The following is a 15,295-nucleotide window of genomic DNA, read 5'->3' as shown; positions in this document are numbered from 1 at the left end:
GTTTCCCAGAAAGTTGATTTATTGTTATGCTCAGTTCGAGTCTTTCAGAAAATGCCTTTTACTTTTAACTTTTTAGTTGAAACTATGAGTCTGTAGCAACCTCCATCCTTCAGGAGAACATTCCTACTGCTGCAAAGCAACGTCAACTTCAACCACTAGAGGTCAGCAGAAACACGTTCTGCTTGCACTACTTTGATTTTATGTGATCATAAAACACAATCATCTCTGACATTTCTACGTGAACCGAATTGGTTTGTTGTGTTCACAGCATTGAAACTTAACATTTAAAAAGTTAAACATATAAATAATAAATATATTTAATAAATATGTATTTTATCTTCTCTTCTTGTTTTGGGAATAAGACAAAAGCCAATGTGGAGATTGTGCGGTTTTGTGATTAAATAAAACATTTCATCTCTGTATATTTTATTCTGGATGAAGTGTTTGTTGCTCTGATTTCTTAATATAACACTTTGATCCTCGTTGTGAAATATGAGGCTCTGCTGTCAGTCAAACCAGCTCTGTGATTGGTCACACGCAGTAAACCCCGCCCCTTTCCTGTGCACGTGCTCAGATCTTGAACCTGAGTTATCTCAACTTGTTGATAAGCAGCGTCATGTGACCACTGAGCCTGGCTGTGATTGTTGGGTTAAGTTTATCCGGATCTCAGGAACATATCCGGGATATGTTGAACCCGCGTCGTAGGACAAACCCCGGGAAATCCATTTTTTTCCTGAGTCGGTGACGTTACTGGCAACAAAGGTTGTGATTGGACGAGCTGACCGGAATCGCTGCTGCTGGGCGGAAGTACATTAGCCACACGTCCCTACACCCTGCGAGCACAACATGAGTGGATTTTACTTCATGTTTCCGAACGAGGATTAAAACGTCGCGTTCGCACTTTGTAGGAAACATGGCGAACTACTTCAGGAGAAGAATCGCAGCGAAGGTAACGAGGCTGAACGTCTACAATGATAATGCTAACGTGCTAATGCTAACATGCCTGTGACCCTGGACACAGATCAAAACAAGAATAGTGTTGAACCTCGTTCTGTCATTGACTTCGTGCGCGTGTGCGTGCGTGTGTGTGTGTTTATGTGCGTGCAGCTGAGCAGGACCCTGCAGCAGCATGAGGACTTGTTCTCTCCAGCCCTGTCAGCTGTTCCTGTCTTTAAGAAACAGTTAAGTGTCTTTATTTATCTGTTCTTTATCAAAGAGAGAAACACGTCATGTGCAGGGAAAGTTCACAACAAGATCCTGGGGTTGGTGTTATGATTCAAAGAAATAAACAAGCATTTAATGGGTTATTATTTATATTATATTTAGTAATCTGACTTACTTATTGTTCAACATCTTTTAAAGAATATTACAAAATAAAACAAACATATGCCATTACATATGCTGTAGGTTTTAATAGCATCTTTGTTCTTAAACTTAGAAATATTGTTCAACATCTTTAAGGAAATTAACAAACTTTTAGTGCAAATTCTGTATTAGATAGATTAAATAGATAGTTAGATAAAATTAGATAGTTTTTGATCAATACATATCCTCTTATATTTGTTTTTGAAACACCATAATGAAAAATGCAGTGTTTTATTTTGTCCTCTCACCAGTTTATTAAAGCTTGTTGATCTTGTTCTCCTCAGGAAGACGGCCGACTTTAAACTGTCCATCAACACTCTGCGAGCCAATGGAGTATTGCCGTCCAGCGGAGACGTTCAGCTGCAGGCGGAAAACTTGGCCGCTCAGGTAAGATAGATCTCACAGGAATTATGGAAATGGGCAGAAGCAGCATTACTACGTCTCTACACTTTTGTAAACCTACTCAAAGGAAACACACGCATTTCATCCAATATTCCCTCTCTTTTCTTTAATTAATGGATATGTCTACCTTTTGTCAAATCCTCCACACAAAATAAATGCAATGTATAATGATGTTAAGGCGAGGAAAGTGTCTTTGCTTGTATTCGTACATTATTGCACATTAATATTCTGTCGATCAACAAATGTATTATTATTATTTCAGCTTTTGTGTCTATATATATACCTGTGTAATGTAGTGTTCACACAAGGTTTCACAGTCTTGGCTCTTTAAAGGTCACAGATTAGACAAAGTGTTGTTTTTAAGTTGTGGTTCTTGTTGTGTGTTTCAGCTGAAGCAGGACAGCGTGGTGGAAAACATCTCTGCTGATCGAGGACTGATCAACTTCACAGTCAATCGCAAGCTTTTTGTGGAGGTGTGTGAGCCGACATTTCCACAGTGCTGGAGAATAGTCTTTATTGTTTCTGTTGTTTCTATAATCTTTCTGCTTTATTTGTTTTAGAAAATGTTGGAGCCGTTAGAAAATCAGGACGATACGAAGTTTGGGTTAAATAGTGAACTTTTAAATAATCTCAAGAGAGGAACAACATTAGTGGAATACAGGTATGTTTGTCTTTGTCTATTTTCTTTTTCTTTTGTATATCTTCACTTCATATGTCTTCACCTTTTATATAAGAATGAATATTTTTATAAACATTTTAACGGACACAGGTTGTGTTTGTATGTTGCAGCTCTCCTAATATTGCCAAAAAATTCCATGCTGGACACTTGCGGTCAACAATTATTGGTGAGTTAATTTATTCAGTAACTAAAGCCAAAGTAGCTGATATTGATCCATATGTGTGTGAAGTGAGTTGATCTGAACTAGAGCTTGATTGATAAATCAGCCAATATTAGGTCATTGCAGAAACATATGTGTCAGCCGATCTATTGTTTGACCATCAGGGGGCAGCAAAGCTTCTTTTTTCAACAGTGAAAAGTCTGCTACTTGTATATTAATTGGTCATAAATTCGAAAAACAAATTAATTGAAACCCTAAATGAAAGAATATTACGACAAATAATCTTGTGTTCTACAGTGAACTCCCATTTTGATCTGATGACTTTGAATAATTAGCAAAGAAATGAACTCCCTCTCCAGGTAACTTCATCGCCAACCTAAAGCAAACCCTCGGAAACAACGTCATTCGAATGAACTACCTTGGCGACTGGGGAATGCAGTTTGGTGAGTAGCTCACCAAGGCCCAATAATCCCTTAGATTCTATCAAGTGGCACAAATTTGAAAAGCTCATAAATATCAGTTCCCTCAATGTGTCTGATTTTTTCTAATTCATGACCCATTTATCATTCCCCTGGAAAAGGGTGAAAATGTCAATAACAAAAAAAAACATCTCACAAAGATAAAGAAAGTTTAAAAATAAATCTGGCTTCCCCCTTTCTCTAAATCCAACATATTAAAACATTGAACCAGTATCATAACGTCCCAGATGTTAGTGTTTCCTCTTGGATTTCAGGTTTGCTCGGCGCTGGGTTCGGTCAGTTTGGATCTCAGGAGAAATTAAAACAGAATCCACTGCAGCATTTGTTCGAGGTGAGTTTGTATGTGTGCAAGATCTGAATCCTGTGATCTAAAGTATGGTGCGTACTTCACAAGTGACGTGTCTTTTTTCAGGTGTATGTTCAAGTGAACAAGGAAGCAGAGCGGAATGAGGACATGAGGCAGAACGCCAGAGACTTCTTTAGACAGCTGGAGCAGCATGAGAGCCAGGCCGTGTCGCTATGGCAACAGTTCAGAGACATCACAGTGAGCGAGTATCAACACATTTACAAGGTACAACCAGTCGCACGGCACTGTAAAGAGTTAAATCTCCAAAATACACACTTGATGGGAGAAATGAAACAAAACATAATTCTAACATTTCACAAACTGAAATCTGATCTTTGCAGCGTTTAGGCGTCCACTTTGATATTTACTCCGGGGAGTCCGAGCACCAAGGTCAGGCCCAGGAAGTGGTGCAGCAGCTGCGGAGTCGAGGCCTGTTGAAAACCTCAGAGTATGTGACAGTATGTGATGGTTTCTGATCAGTAAATGGTGCCAGAAGTGTTTGTTTGTTAGCAAGAAAATAGTCTAATGTAAACCTTATTTTTCTTCTAGTATTGTTTACAAGAATATGCACCCAGCACCTATGGGAGTTGTATCATCACACTGTATGTATTACAGGAAGGGAACTGGTGTAGTGGATCTCTCCCCTGATGGAGACGGGAGCAGCGTCTGCACAGTGCTCCGCAGCGACGGCACCACTCTCTACATCACCAGGTCAGTGCGAGTCACAAGTCACAACAAAATGGAGAATTTTACAGAATAGTTTTTCAGGCCTGGAGAAGGTTAAATCATAAATACATATCATAAAACCGAAATTCTGGTCTGAACTATTGGTTTATCTCTTTACTGTCAATTATCCAAACACAGACAACCATGCAACGTTAACCTCTTTTGCGTTTGCTCCATTCCAGAGATTTGGCTGCAGCTGTTGACCGAAAACAGAAGTACCACTTTGATGAGATGATTTATGTGGTGAGGACACTGACTCATTCACCTTTTCACTTGTTCACCGCTGCCCTTTGATTTAAAGACAACTTCATACAAAGTAATAAACACATTCATCCGCAACAAAAACTACTACTTTTCACTGCAGATGTAAGTAATGAGTAGTTCATACAATCAAAAGTAGAAAACATATCATCCAAGTGAAGATTTGTTCAACTCCCTTTTCCTCTTGAATTTAGATTATTATTGTTACTGGAGTTTCTTGCTGGTTTGCTTTTACACTCGAATCACTGCTGTGCCTGTATTTCTTTTTCTTTTTCTTTTGTCAGACGGATAAAAGTCAAGCGACTCACTTCCAGCAGTTGTTCCAGATTCTGCTCGCCATGGGTCATCCTTGGGCGGAGAGGTAGCAGGAGAGACACCACACACACAGTTTTGTAAAATATATTTTATAATTTACTTATCACACTGATGGAAATACACAGTAACTTTATAAAGAAAGAAACTTAACAATCTAATATTGAAATACTGGGAAAACTTTTCTTACTAACAAAACTATGTGCACTGTCTTTATAACTGCCGGAGCAGAAACTAAGAATGGAATGAAAAGGGAATTCCTTTGGATTTCGTAATAATTGAATCCGTACTCCACCCACCACAGAACAATGTTTTAATAAGAAACACTCGTCACACCACATCCTGGATGGTGAAACATTTTCACTCAGTAAATACAGTTTGGATCAGTTTGTGCTTTACTTGACTATTTTATATACATTTTATAGATGGTTTGTTTATTTTGTAAGAGACTCTACATGCTCTACACTCTACTACACTACATTTCTAACATCTTCTAGTTTTTACTTAACTACTTTTATCTGACAGCTGTGGATACTTTGAAGATTAAAAGAAAAATGTATATATAATTCACAATGTATATAATAAACTTATGAAACATTATAATTTGGTATAGATCAAAGTACCAAGCAGTGTATGAATGACGTAAAATCACTCCTCAGTCAGTTTCAACTTAAAGTTTCCTTATACATCAGTAATAATACCATTTCTACTTTTAATGAAGTATTGTTACAGTGTTGTATTGTGTGTGTGTCTCGAGTAACGTGTGTACTTCCTGCTTGCAGCTGTCAGCACGTTTCCTTCGGCCTGGTGCGGGGGATGAAGACCAGGACCGGTGAGGTGGTGTTTCTGGAGGACGTGCTGGACGAAGCTCGGACCAGGATGTTACACAACATGAGCCAATCAAAAAGTAAAGTCTGCCAAATACATTAAGGGATTTATTTCTATACATGATACACGAGTGGTAAAAATCTGTTTGCATGAGTCCCAGTACAAGTAATCCAGGCTTGAGTGTCGAAGTATTTAAGTGTTTAAAGGGGCTACAGGAAGCATTTTAACATTAGTATATCATAGTAATAACTCTAACACATTATTTTGTGCAGATTTTCCATTGACTTCACTACATTTAACTGCAACACCTCAAACTTAAAGATGGATTTATATATTTGTGAATGATGTCATGAAGTAAATAGAGTGACAACAGTTCTCGTTGTTTCCACAGCAACAAAGGAACTGGACGACCCAGAGGACACGGCAGAGAAAGTGGGAATCAGTGCATTGATAGTTCAGGTAAATCACCTTTAAACTTTCACCATCAACTACTTTATGACTCTGTAATCTGATGAGAGACAGAGACTTTATTTCTTTCTCATTTCTGTGTTTCAGGACTTTAAAGGTCCCCTGAACTCAGACTACAAGTTCGACTGGGACAGGATGCTGCAGGCACAGGGAGACACGGGCGTCTTCCTCCAATACACACATGCTCGACTCTGCAGGTCTGTTCGCCGCTGAAAAGAATAAAACACGACCACAGGAATATTTGCATTCTGTTGTGCAGCAAATTACTATTTTCATTATTCATTCATCATTTAGCTTGGAAAACGTCATTAAAAAAACCCAAATGTTGAATTTATCGTTAAATATAAACAAGATATAAATATATCATGCTGCTGCAGCGTTTAATCTGTAACGCTTTATATTTTCTAAACTGATGGTATGTTTTGCATGTAACATTTGAATGTGCAAAGTAACTATGAACTTAAACTGTCAGATAATAAACCCAAGTGCAAAGTAACAGGTAAAGATATTTTCCTTAAAAGCGTAAAGAGGTAGAAAGTACAAATCATCAAGTAAAGTTTATTTTAAACACTCCACTGGCTGATTTCAGTTGCTAGTTCTCTTTCAGAGTTTTTTTTATGTTTGTTTGCAGTTTTGAAAAACGCAATATCACTCTTGCAGGAATTCCATATTTAAAAATCCAAACCCACTGAAACCAGACACATTAGCATGATGGATTGAACCTGTCCGAAGCCAACAAGACTCGTGAGATGGTTATTGAACATTTTAATTGTTTTCTTTTACTGCAGTTTAATACGGAGGAATGAAGAAATAGATGCTGCGACGTTCGATCCGTCTCTTCTCCTCGAGCAGTCGAGTGTCACCATCCTGCAGCACCTCCTTCGGTAAGCAAACCACTCAACCCCCAACATCCCCTAATTCCTCTGCACCTTTTACAAATATTTGTGCCAGTTAAAAACCATTAGGTCTTCGTTTTGTTTGCAGTTATGACGAGGTGTTGTATCAGTCGGCCCAGGATCTCCAACCCAAACACCTTGTCAACTTCTTATTAAAGCTGTGGTAAGGAACAGGATTTCAGACTGTGTTTACCTATGGAAGAATAATTGAAGGGTAAAGCTTTCACTTAGGAAATCAATGTTTCGCCCTGTTCTCCTGAAAATGTATTATATTTTTGATCTGGAAAAACTGACCAGATTTTTTTAAGAAAGTTTTCTCTGAATTCTGAGACAATTTTTTTTTTATTCTAAACAAAGGATAGGTTTCTCTCAAGTAAATGCATTTAGCTTCCATATTAACATGCACACGTGTGAATTCAACTGTGTAGTCAGGCGTATTCATATTTTTCCTTTTCCCTCTCTTCCAGCCACCTGATCGCCACGGCACACAGGGAGCTGCCGGTGAAGGGAAGCCCTCAGGAAGTTGCACAGGTAGACAGAGAAATCCTTATGTACATACAATGTTTATTTCTTTAAATGCACCATCATCTAACGTTTATTTGTTCAATGTCAATAGGCGCGATTACGGCTGTTCAGCAGATCCTGCTCAGTCCTGGCCAACGGGATGAGGATCCTCGGCATCACACCGGTTGATAAAATGTGAAACCTTAACCAATGTTATTTGACTGCTGCAAGTGGCTGTAGATAAACTGTACTGTAAATAAGAGCATTACATATTAAAAATAAGAGCATTTTTTAAACTTGAATTCAGGTTCCTTTTTCTCTCACTGAGATTGTGACCAAGTAACTGAGTTTTTCTACAGACCATTATCCACATCTGTAAAAACAAGAGCTGAGTGATGTAATTCACAGTTGATGTAGATGCCAGAGCTCCGACTGGTGCAAGAAGCTCAGTTAGTTTCTCCTGAAGCTTTTTTATACAGTAACAGCTTTGTTCTTATCAACAGGAACACTGAATATAAATGAATCATTGATAAAGTGATATCCTGTTTAAGGGAGATAAGAGTTTTTATTGAACACCCACTCTTAAGAAACCCAGTTAGATCATTTGTATATTGACAAAAGGTTCAGAGGCACTATTTGTTTCTAACATATTTCCATTGAAATTTAATGAAAGCTTTAAAACAAAGCAGAATCCAACACAGATCTGATACGAAAGATACGAGACAGTGAAGATATTAAACATCACACATGCAACCTGCTCATCCTCCTCCTGTCCATGTTTGTTCTCCTGTGGTTTGGGCACGTTGAGAATCAGCACTATGTGGTTATGAGCATAAGAGACTAACACGGAACGGTTTAAAACCGACTAAAATAATAACTCCGTGAGAAGGAGGTGTGATATTTAAACGCCTCTGATAAAATACATGGAGGCCCCAAAGTAAACGTGGATATAGTTGAATCATGTCACTCCAGCGTGGTTGAAGATGAAAACAAGGTTTCACTGATTGCTTCACATTATTTACAAACTTCAAAAAATAACCTAACATGAATTTGATTTTAAAAAAACTACGATTTCTGGTGAGCTGGATCGAAACATGGAAGTGGAACGACAGCTGTCGTCGACGTGATGAACTGAAAACGGAGCGAGTCCAACCGAGTGTTCATTTGGAAAACAGCTGGATCGGCTCCCTGATCCCTCCAGGGCGGGAGCTTCTTGACTTCCACATACCGTCCAGCACACCTGGTCCTGCTGCTGCAGCTCAGTGACTCACACAGTGATCAGTTTCTGTTTGGACTCTGTGTCCTTCTGGCTCAGCTTGGACGTGTCTTGCTTTGGAAGTCCATACAGGTAGATGGAGACGCACACGAGTAAGGCACCAGAGGCAAATGTGATTGCTGCACAAGAGCGGGAGAAAGAGAATAGAATTGAATAAGACAGTTGTAGAATGGGATCTGCTGGAATTCCACACGTTTCCAGGAAACATGGCGGCGCAGATCCAAAAAATGTTCCTCAAATCAGATAACACGTCAAGTTTTTTATAGTTTCATTATCAAAAAATATGCACTAAACACACACGCCCTCATCTCAGAACAGGCTGGACCGGAAAAACAATAAAAAAAATCTCAACCGTCAGTCTGTCAACAATGTGGTTAACTTACTTATCTTCAGGCCAAACAGGATGACGGATGCAACAGTGGAGATAACGATGGCGGCCGCAGCGGAGAAGCCTTTCATGATGTTGTCCGTGTACTTCACCACCACCGACGTGTACAGGCCTCCCACACTGGCCAGCACTGACAGCACAGACGGAACAGTGTCAACCGAACAATTGTGAAAAACATGTAAATAAATAGAAAGCGTTCTCCGCTTTTATCGTACTTACACACTACAAAGTACACCCAGGGTGTGTAACCGAAAAAGAAGCCTTTTTCCAGGACGTTTTCACCGTCCTTCATGAAAACTCCCATCAGTGTGACCACAATGCCCGACAAGTACATCTGTATGTTCCTCACCCACAGAGACGTGTCGGAGCTCTTCAGCACCTTCTCAAAGTAAACACCTTAAATCAGAGGGGGAACACAAGTTAGAACCAGCAACTTGTGATGTGAATTGACATAAGTTTTTATCAGTTTCATGTTTGAATGCACATCACACAGTCCCTTGTGAAAACTCAGGCTCAGTGTTGTTTAAGTGACTGCAATGATTAGTTTTATGTGCAGTTACTAAATCAATATAAAAGGAAGAGTCATCGTTACCTGCAAATCCAGAGCAGATGACAGCAATGGCGATGGCGATGAAGCCAACTAAAGGATTTTGCTCGATCTGGGGGGGGGAAACATAGACATGAGCCACCAGGTAATAAAAAGCAGGATCCATGACGGGGGTCGTCACATGACAGACGATGATATGTCACCCGTACCTGGACTTTAGTGGCTTCAACCGGCCTCCACTGTACGAGTGTGACGCCTCCGCAGAGCATGAAGACAGAGAACCACTGCAGCCGGCTGAGAGAGCGGTTCAGCATGAGGACTGTGCACAAGGCCGTGCACGGGATCTTCAGCTGATAGGTCACCTAAACAGAAAAACACAGCTGGAGTCAAACAACTATGTGTTTTTCCCTATTTATAAAAAGGGCAGGAGGGCCGAGCATCTCCTGTAGACACCATGTAGCTGTTGACTTTTCAACATAAGCGCCACATATGAGGCATTCTACACTAAAATCAAGTGTAAAAGATTTGGTGAAAAACATCATTGTATATTAGTACGGTGTAAAATGTCCCAAAGGATCAAAGTGGTTATGGTTGTGGTTCCAGATTTGTCAGGATTTTCTGCTTTTCTCTATTTTAAGTTGAAATATCATAGGTTTCAGACTTTTGTTGGAAAATGTAAGAAATTTAACAACACAATTTTTCGACATTTCACCTTTAGAGCTGAAACGATTTGTCGTCAACACAAAACAAATCAATTATTTTGATATTCGCATAATCTTTGCAGAAAAAACTTCAAATATTCTCTTGTTTCAGATTCTCCATTGTGATGAACACTGTACTTTAATTTGAACATCATCCAAAATGCTACCTGATAAACTGCTGCGTCGAGGTTGCTCAGGGCCAGAAAGGCCATGTTGTTCTGAACTCCGTACACGACCGAGGGCACGCTCAGCTTCAGCAGCTCCTTGGGGCTGTAGATCACGTGTTCCACGAGGGCGTTCTTCAGCCGGCTGAGGCTTCCGGTCTCTCTGGGAGAGAAGACATGAAAACAGACCAATAAGAGGAGGAGAAGAGGAAATGGTGACCAACTTAAATTGAAATTAATTTAATTAACAAACGTTTGTAGTGTTTTAAACAGTTTAGATTCCCTGCCGAGTTTTTTACGTGTTTCAAAGTGGACGACAAAAACATCTAGAATCTTTTTTGGCCGTTTTTTCAAACATTTTCCTCAATTTTTTCAAATTCAAATCAAATTTTGTATCTATCTTAAGTCCTACTTGACAAATGTGAGTGTTTATTTATGTTTTCTCTGAATGTTTTCTTTATCTTCTTCAGTTGTCTGTATTGTAAATGAGGTATCTACAATCAGTTTGTCCCAGAGTTTAAATAAAGGTCACATGAATATTGGTATTGAACATGTATTAGTCCCTAACTACAGTATAACCCCAAAACCCCCAATTGATCAGGCTCTAGTTCATACCCCAGATGATTAATCGATTAACCACCAGTTTGCAGATTGATCAGTATTGACAACAATAACAATAGTTTCCACGTGGACCCCACGTCCTGTACATTGTGTTCGTTTCCCCACGTTTAGAGTGAAGCTGACGGACTCTTACTTTGTCAACATGCCCAGACTCAGCACGAGTTTAATGACCTCGGTGATGCACACCGCGGTGGTGGAGAAGTACAGGTCCCCGGAGGAGATGGTCCTCGTGTACCGCAGCACCACCGTGTACGTGGCCGCCACCAGGGTCATCACCGTCAGGCAGTACAGCTTGAACACCACGCTCACGTTCTCTGGAGGAAACAGGGGAGAGTCACTGACGAGCAGCTAACGGGAGTCATCCTCCATGTTTCAGAGCGGAACCGACGACAGGCTCCATCTTTACTCATTTAACAACACTCACACATCACCGACATGTGTCAGTGACGTGTAACCAGCAGATTGGAGACATTGTATTTCATTTAAAGTCGTTTTTGTTGCCACCGTTGTTGCTTCACTCTAAGCTAGCTCCTAATGCTAGCATGTAGCCGCAGGTAAAACTCACCGACGGCCATTGTGTCTGTTGAGTGTCCGTCCTGCAGGGAGAAGGGGTCGGTTGTCCTGCTCCTGCTTACATGGCGTTAGAACCTCCACATGCACGCGGGGCTGGTCCGAGGTGAGTCCGCCGCCGAGGACGCGAGGAGACCGGAGATGGACTAAACGGGGTCTGCCTACATCACCCAGCATGCACCGCGGGTCAACAATGTCCGGTGACGCCACAGCCCCTCCCCTTTCAGTGGCGTAGCAGACAAATCCGGGGCCCGTTTGACAAATATAAATAATAATAATAATTCCTCCCGCAGAGAAATTTTGAATGTGTGCCTTGTGCTTGAGAGACATTTATAAAAGCTGCATGTTTATAACATGATCCAGTTTGATTAAGTTTTTATTAGTTAGAGTAAAAAAATGTGACCGCGGGAGCGAGTTAGAAAATGTGGACCTTCGGACTATATCTTGTTATTTCCTCTCAAAATTAACATTAGACCCAATGGAGAGAGGCCACGGAGAACTAAAGTTACAAAAAATGGATACAGCCAAATTACATTTTTCAAAACACAGTTACAAGTTGTTGAAAATATGTTTCTAAGGGAAAATATGGGAAACAAATAAAAGAGCAAACAACAGGTAATTAGTAAAAGTAACTTGAGGGTCACACAACATCAGATCACAAAGACAAGAATAAAATTAGAGACAGATGAAAAAAGAGTAAAAATCTAAATAAAACATATTGTTTAATATTGTTGGTAGGGTCAGAACTAGATCTAAAGTAAATTAATACAAATAAAAAGCCAAATTCAGACCCCAAGTCCGGAGAAAGCAAACCAATAAAAATGAGAGATTAAAAATAAGATACAGAGTTTGGGCCCGGTCACCTTTGGTCCTCACCGGGGACTGAGGAATGGCTCCTAGGGGCCTCAGCTTTTAACGTTGGCTTTCTGAGTAACATCATCTGCATCTCCATCTCAGGAACTTTCCCCAGGAGGAACCTTTGCAGGAACTCTGTGGGTTTCCATCACAAAGGTCCGAATAAAGTTCAGCTGAATAAAACGTTTTCTCTGTTGTTCGTGTTGTCAACTCCCCAGTGTGGTCCACTTGATGCAGCTCTCAATAATGACCACAGGGGGGCAGCACAGTTCTCCAGAAGAGATGCATTATATTCAAGGACGCTGGCAGAGAGGGGCTGAGGGGGCTGCCCCCTATTGGTGAAGGACTACAACTGCAGGGCAATCAAAGAAACAATTTGAAATCAATAAAAGAAACTTTCACTTCATTTTCTAAAGTTGTTAAAATTTTAGAGTAGCATAAATGGCCCCAGAAAATCCAGATAGTGTAAAAATACTACTTTAAAAGGGAAAATCCTGCATTCTAAAGTAAATTAAAGTACAAAAATATTACAGTTAATATGCAATATAAATGACCCGTTTTAGAGTATTTCTTTAGAGTTTTATTTTAATTAAATTATAAGGTGGAGCTCATTTCAACTAATTTATAAAGCGATAGATATTCTTATCTATGATAGGACTTATTACTGGTAACTCATAAGATCTGTTATAAATCTGATCAGGAACTATAGCTGCAAATAAGTGTACATAGTTAATTTATAAGTGCAATATATGTCATTGCTTTGTCAGCTGCCGATTGTTATCATACATAATAAAACAATTCACCGTTGATCAAGGCCACCACACAATTAATTTTACAGTGTTGCCCAAAAGTCAAGATACAGTAAAGCTGCTCTTGGCTTCTTATCATCATACAATTAAAAAAAACTAAAAATCAAGTAACAGATAAAGCTAAATTCCAAAAAAATCATGTCAATCTGATTTTTGAAATCCTTTGGTGATAAGGACTGATGTCGGTGCTGATATGTTAAAATAGAAAGACACTGGGAAATGTCCTGACCCTTTACTCTAAAAACAACTTCTGTGTCAGGTTTATACATACATTTCAACCTGTTTTAAGACTGTCAATATAATTCTGTGACACCAGGTTTTAAATATTCGTACAGATCATGAGGGCGATTATCAAGTTTCAGCAGAAACTTGATAACAGGACAAACTGTTCAGCTCATCTAAGCCCGTTCAAAGATTAGCGTTGGTGAGGGTGATTCGGCCTCAGCAGGAGGTTCAAGCCGAGTTAAGGTCCTTGAGGGAAGATAACGGACTATAAAGGCAGCACGGCCTCATATCAGGATTAACCTAATCACGATTGCAGCAGACTCTCTGGTAGTAGAGGTGTTCTTAGTTCTGCAGCAACAAGGAAGCAATGGAGAGATCATGACTGTACTTTTATCTTTCAGTAAGCCACAGACTAAACCTCAGGTGAACGGCTGTGGTGCTGGAAGGACGAGAGCTGGTGTTAATGTCTGTAGCTCATGAGAATAAGGAACAGTAGCCGTCAGCGCCTGGTTGGTTGTTTTCCTAACATCTTTAAAGACCCTCACATCTAATCAGCAGGGAGATAAGAGATAGTCGGTTTTAAAACGTCGAAGCATCAGCGTTATGTAAAAAAGAGCATTTCATCAGCTGCTGTCGTAGAGACGATTTAAAAAAAGATTATCTTTACGAACACAAAGATTTAGTAGAAAAATCACATATTTCTATCAACACACTAAATGGACATTAAGGCAGATTCTTGAATGAGGAGAAATGAATCTGCAGGAGAATCAGCAGAGAACTAGTTATCTAGAATAGTGATAAATGACCTGTTTTCTAATCAAAGTCTAACTTTTTAATTCCACGTTCACGAAACCCAGATGATCGGCTGACTTGATGTGAAGCCAACAAGAAGATACACGGTTGACATCATGTGATTCTGCTAATAACTAGGATAATCACCTTTGACGCTTTGCCCTGTTACAGCAACAACCAATCACATGGTTCCACAGGAAGCCAACAGAGTGGTGTGATTCCTTAGGTTGAGAGAGGTCAAGGACTGATTCATCAGATACTGTATCAGGAGAAGCATTCGTCTGGCTCTGTCTAAAGTAAAGAAATCAAACCTACGAGACAACAGGAAATCCAACACCACATGAACATGTTGGTTATTTACATTAAAGTTTGGAGGCAGGCAGATATTGTTGTGTTTTATTTCCAGTGTTTGTGCTAAGCTAAGATAATAAACTGCTGCTGTGTGATGTTCAAGAGATGAGGAGCAAAATGTTTCTCATGTACCGAGAAAAATTGTTTGTTTTGTGGCAAAGTTAAAAAGTAAAGATTATCTCATAAAGAAAAGCTTCTGTGTATAAACTTATGTGAAGTATAATTCACGTGAAAGACAAAGATGTTACGTTCAGGAACATTTATTACTTTCACTGTTTTTTGTAAATCAATTAAAAGTTTCTTTGAGCATTTGTTAAAAGCGCTATATAAAACTAAAATGTATGATGATAATAATAATAGTTATTATTATTATTGTTATTACCTTCTTAAGGTTTAATGCGATTAATTTCTTATTCAATCATTGGTTCTACGAGGAGATAAAGTTTGTACTTTTTAGTAACATGCTTTTTATTTCAGTTAATTTCTTGTGGTTTGAACATTACTTGTTCTATAGGAAGGAAACTTTTTTGTCGCAGATTTTTTTTGCCACGGTTTTGAAAATTTAAGTAG

At 39.4% G+C, this 15,295-nt stretch overlaps 2 protein-coding genes across 2 annotated transcripts; one reads left to right on the top strand and one right to left on the bottom strand.

The window, feature by feature from the left end:
- Window positions 1-781: 781 nt before the first annotated feature.
- rars2 (arginyl-tRNA synthetase 2, mitochondrial) lies at window positions 782-7,717 on the top strand. The gene is made up of 20 exons (XM_034580269.1): window positions 782-949; window positions 1,108-1,181; window positions 1,650-1,752; window positions 2,157-2,240; window positions 2,328-2,428; window positions 2,557-2,612; window positions 2,966-3,049; window positions 3,340-3,416; window positions 3,498-3,656; window positions 3,773-3,879; window positions 4,047-4,142; window positions 4,340-4,400; window positions 4,703-4,779; window positions 5,513-5,637; window positions 5,950-6,017; window positions 6,114-6,223; window positions 6,815-6,910; window positions 7,011-7,085; window positions 7,390-7,453; window positions 7,539-7,717. Exons 1-20 carry the CDS (start codon window positions 914-916, stop codon window positions 7,623-7,625), a joined length of 1,740 nt encoding a protein of 579 aa, XP_034436160.1. The 5' UTR covers window positions 782-913; the 3' UTR covers window positions 7,626-7,717.
- A 342-nt stretch (window positions 7,718-8,059) lies between these two features.
- slc35a1 (solute carrier family 35 member A1) lies at window positions 8,060-11,888 on the bottom strand. Its single transcript, XM_034580271.1, has 8 exons — window positions 11,689-11,888; window positions 11,257-11,437; window positions 10,506-10,665; window positions 9,847-9,999; window positions 9,683-9,749; window positions 9,310-9,486; window positions 9,086-9,220; window positions 8,060-8,821 (listed from the first exon to the last, which is right to left on the bottom strand). Exons 1-8 carry the CDS (start codon window positions 11,696-11,698, stop codon window positions 8,694-8,696), a joined length of 1,011 nt encoding a protein of 336 aa, XP_034436162.1. The 5' UTR covers window positions 11,699-11,888; the 3' UTR covers window positions 8,060-8,693.
- Window positions 11,889-15,295: the final 3,407 nt, after the last annotated feature.

The sequence above is a fragment of the Hippoglossus hippoglossus genome, chromosome 24, assembly GCF_009819705.1.
Source record: "Hippoglossus hippoglossus isolate fHipHip1 chromosome 24, fHipHip1.pri, whole genome shotgun sequence".
NCBI lineage: Eukaryota > Metazoa > Chordata > Actinopteri > Pleuronectiformes > Pleuronectidae > Hippoglossus > Hippoglossus hippoglossus.
The sequence above is the reverse complement of the archived record's forward strand: the minus strand, read 5'-3'. Positions and strand labels throughout refer to the sequence as shown.